The 4,767-nt window shown below is 38.1% G+C and overlaps 1 protein-coding gene across 1 annotated transcript in view; it reads right to left on the bottom strand.

The window, feature by feature from the left end:
• Nucleotides 1-4,767, bottom strand: part of adgrb1a (adhesion G protein-coupled receptor B1a) — a 291,715-nt gene that overhangs the window by 125,522 nt on the left and 161,426 nt on the right. Inside the window, exon 14 of the mRNA XM_020623885.1 lies at nucleotides 1,040-1,183. Within this exon, the coding sequence (XP_020479541.1) occupies nucleotides 1,040-1,183 (144 nt within the window). The remainder of the gene's footprint in view (nucleotides 1-1,039; nucleotides 1,184-4,767) is intronic.

Consider the following 4,767-nt stretch of genomic DNA (forward strand, 5'->3'; position numbering starts at 1 on the left):
TTTGAAATGAATTATCAACTATCTGAATAGGTGAAATTGTTTTTGTGGCACATAATTGCAGGCAAATACACACCCTTTATTATCTAGCCTCTGTACATATATAACTAGAGTATGACCAACGTAATATAATGATTTTGTCTGATCAAACAAAGGCATTTAAATAATAATAGCCAGAAATTGAAGAAAGCAGCAAATCTGCACATCACACATTGTAAATCTTCACACATTCACACAATCTTTATGGTTTTCATGCCCTTATTTTGTCCCTGCCTTAAGATTTCTTTTTTCTGTAAACAACAAATAAGGACATAAGCGTTCTTGTTTCCAACTCAGTGCCATCAATCTGTTAAAACAGATGGTCTTTGTATTAACATTTTATGAAACTTACTTGAAGCATATTGAAGACAATGTGTCTATTTGTTGTACAGCTGCTGAACAACGGGTGGTGTTAAATGATTTTATTCTCATACATGTTTTATTTGCAACATTAAATACAACCATCTCTGCATGTGTTTATCTGAGCAGGGTGCTTTGCTGTGCAGACTAGTGGCAGTGAACACTGTTTCATAAATCAACTGCTGTTTGCTACATTATTTCTGCTTTTTTGTCTTGACAGACCCCTCCCAATCAAACACACACATGCACATACTTGCAGGGTTTGTACATAGACTTACAAATCAGGAGACTTACCCTAACCTTAACCAGAACTGCTACTTGCTGAACCTTAACCAAAGCTGACACCTGCTCTAACCTGTCAAAGTAGTCATGGGGCCCAATGCAGTGTGCTCCCAGTGTTCCGTCCCCACTAGTATATATAAACAAGGCACACACAGCACAATCACACACATTCTTGAACTCTCAAACAGAAGGCAGACAATATTTGGGGAATATGTTTACTGTCAGGCATTGTGTGACAGAATAATGTGTTATCACTCTTTACTTGTCAGTTATTTACAAAATAATAAAAGTGCAGTGATAGACATGTCAAACATCATTGTCATATATACAGTACTTCCTTGCTGTGGTATGCAGCTCTCACCTGGCTTGCCAGTGGACAGGATATTTTTGGGGATGGTGACTCTGTCCTCAGAGCTACGGGCCCAGTCCACCATGCCCCTCCAGCCTTTCATGGGGAAGCTGATGTCTGCATGACCCACCACTGGACGCTTATGGATGCTCAAAACTGAAACAGAGACAGGGCTGAAGCTCTTTAACACATTGCACTTTATTTCTTTAAACTTTGAAATATTTATTTAATGTTATGTAGTAATAGTAGTGGTGGTGGTGGTGGGAGTGGCAGTAGTTTATTTGCTTAATGTGACATTCTGTGGATTAGGGTTAGGTTTAAAGTCTTGAAGGCACTTATTTTTCCTTAGGTGAATTGAATCAAAGGTTGGTGCCGTCAGCTATAAAGCCCTCAGAGACAAATTTGTGATTTTGGTCTGTATAAATGAAACTGACCTGACTTTACCTGACTTATGCTCTTATATATTGATTATTTTGAAAGACAATTCTCCAAGTAAACAACTAGAAAATAGTTTCATTATTTCATCATGGTTGAATTGACCTGGGGCTTGAGGGCAAAGATTAGTGCTGTTCTGCTTTCTTTCTTTCTTGCTTTGTCTTTCTCTAAGCTAACAGAAAAGACTAGAGGTGCCAGGATGTGTGTTGATCTCACACTCCTTTCTGTTTCATGCCAATGAAGCAGTTTGATTTTAAAAGGAAATATAAAAGATAATTTTATTGACTCTAATGTCTTTCCTTTGAAAGAATAAAGCATACATTTATACAGGAAAACATCTAATTTGTCAAAACAGAAAAAACAACTGTAATAAACAAATAAAAACACATCCACTGAATTCCCACATCTTTCTAACTATGTAGATGAGCAGGTAGAAGAAACTGTGGTCAAAGTATATGCTGCCAGATGGAGTGCTTCTGTGCATGGTTTTGCTTATATTTGAGGTGTGGGAGGAGAGAGGAGGTCAGCTACCCCAGGGAGAGGTGTGATGTGGGTGTGGGCAGCTATTTGGTTCCAGACAGCAAAATGGCATAGCTATAAACAGGACCTCTCATCTGGCCTCAATTCCCACATACTCTCCCTTGACTCAACTCAAGCTCAGTCTCGTTTTTATCTGGAGGTCACAGAGAGCAGCAGAGTCTCTGTGATGACTACAATATATTATTTTCCCCCTATTTGAGGAAAATAAAGCTTTCACCGCACAGTGGAAGGAGGCATCTGGTGGCTGTGAAGGTGGATTTAAAATCTCTTGAGACAAATCTATAGACCTGCTGCCGTGGGCAGTGCTAACATTTACCATGGGTTGTTCTTTTGATGTAAATACTGGGGAACAGAAACAGAACACTACACAAAGAAACAATTTACAACAGAAATTGGTCAGCAAACTCCACCTTCCAAAAATACCCAGAGAACCCAGTAGGAAGTGATCCTGATCCTGACTCGAGCCTGTCCCCACCCACAGCCTCCACTGACTCAGGCCAGCTCCAGTTTTACATGATAAATGTGGGTGGTTAAATGATTGCTTGTTGCTTTGGATTGTTGCTATGGATACCATACGCTATGAGCTATACAGGACATTCACTACCATCATTTACTATATTTAGTCTGAACACAGCAAAAGAAACTTTAGATGAAGTGAAAAGAATGCACAACCAAACTAATGCTGCAGTTTTCAGTGAATAACATCTTTTTAAGATCAGTACTATTGGTCATTAACATTTAACTTTGTCTATGTCTCATTGCTCTGCTTGGCTATTACAGGTCCAGTGTGTTTATACTGCTTTGCTTGGCTGTGTGTAACATGTGGTCATTTAAATGTTCCATTGCGAGTCATGCCCTGTCTTGCACAGATGATTTTTTAGGGGTTTTTTTTTTTTGCTTTTGTTGTCAGTTTGATATCCTGAGCATTTTCTTTTTTGTCACTTCATTGGTTTTTGAGCACCTTGCCAAAGGACTGCAGTTAAAACTGGCCAACTGATGAACTCTGGTATGTTTCTCGTTTCTCTACAGACACACTCATTCATACATATTTCCTTGTAAATAAAGAAATGAGATGACTGAGTACAACAACAAAATATGTTCTCATATCTTGTGACCAAGCTATGTAATCAGTGAGACATTATAGTTCCTGTTTGTTTATTATTATGTAGATGCTGATTCAGCAGCATCCACACAATAATAATAACTATGTTATCCAGTTCTTTATTGTGTGGATGCTGAGTCAGCAGTCACAATGTTGTTATCCTGTTCTTTATTTTTGTGTGGATGTTGATTCAGCAACCACACTATTGTTATGCTGTTCTTTATTGCGTGGATGCTGAGTCAGCAGCCACACTCTTATTATCCTGTTTTTATCATTGTGTGGATGCTGTGAAGCATCTAAACTGTTTATCCTGGCATTTATTTTTTATTATTCTGGGTTCTTCCATCTGTTTTTGTCACCTAATTTCTTCAGCTACAAAAGCCATTCAGATATCAAAATGTTTAGCTTTTTAAGGACATGCTTGCTTGTATTTTTCTTGTTTGTAACATTTATACTGGTAGGCTGTTCAGCATTTTCAATGCGATCTTTCAGCACTCAGCATCCATACACATTTTCGTGAGAAAATGCAATTTTCTAGGTAACAGTTGAAATTGTGTTTTTAACTGAAAGTATGCTTAACTTAAGATGTGAAAAATTTTACCATTCATTTGAATGGGACACAATTTGCTAAAACAAAACGGAATATTTCAAAACTATAAATGTTAGAAAAAAGAAAAATACAAGCAAGAATGTCCTAGAAGAACTGAACATTTTGATAGCTGGATGGGTTTTCTAGCTGAAAGTATGCAGAACCTATTAATAAGATGTGAAACCTTTACTAATTTGTAATCAGGGGCTTTTATTTTGAAATTCCAGGATCAGGATATGTCCTTTAAATCACTACCATTTGCTAAAACAAAATGGAATATTTCAAAACTATAAATGTTAGAAAAAAGAAAAATACAAGCAAGAATGTCCTAGAAGAACTGAACATTTTGATAGCTGGATGGGTTTTCTAGCTGAAAGTATGCAAAACTTATTAATAAGATGTGAAACCTTTACTAATTTGTAATCAGGGGCTTTTATTTTGAAATTCCAGGATCAGGATATGTCCTTTAAATCACACATAAACCAAGTCTCTAGAACTGCCTTCTTTCACCTGTGCAATATTGCGAAAATCAGGAGCATCCTGTCTCAAAGTGATGCTGAAAAACTGGTCCATGCATTTGTTACTTCCAGGCTGGACTACTGTAACTCTTTACTATCAGGATGTCCCAATAATTCCCTAAAAAGCCTCCAGTTAATCCAAAATGCTGCAGCCAGAGGACTGACAGGAACGAGCAAGAGAGATCATATCTCTCCCATATTAGCTTCTCTCCACTGGCTCCCTGTAAAAGTCAGAATAGAATTTAAAATCCTTCTCCTAACATACAAAGCCCTTAATGACAAGGCTCCATCATATCTTAAAGACCTCGTAGAGCCTTATCATCCTAACAGAGCACTTCGCTCTCAGAGTGCAGGTTTACTTGTGGTTCCTAGAGTCCACAGAAGCAGAATGGGAGGCAGAGCCTTTAGCTATCAAGCTCCTCTCCTATGGAACCAACTCCCAGTCTCAGTTCAGGAGGCAGACTACCTCTCTACCTTGAAGATTAGACTTAAGACGTTCTTTTTTGATAAAGCTTATAGTTAGGGCTGGATCAGGTGACCCTGAGCCTTCCCTTAG

Source organism: Monopterus albus, unplaced genomic scaffold, assembly GCF_001952655.1.
Source record: "Monopterus albus unplaced genomic scaffold, M_albus_1.0 scaffold314.1, whole genome shotgun sequence".
Classification (NCBI taxonomy): Eukaryota; Metazoa; Chordata; class Actinopteri; order Synbranchiformes; family Synbranchidae; genus Monopterus; species Monopterus albus.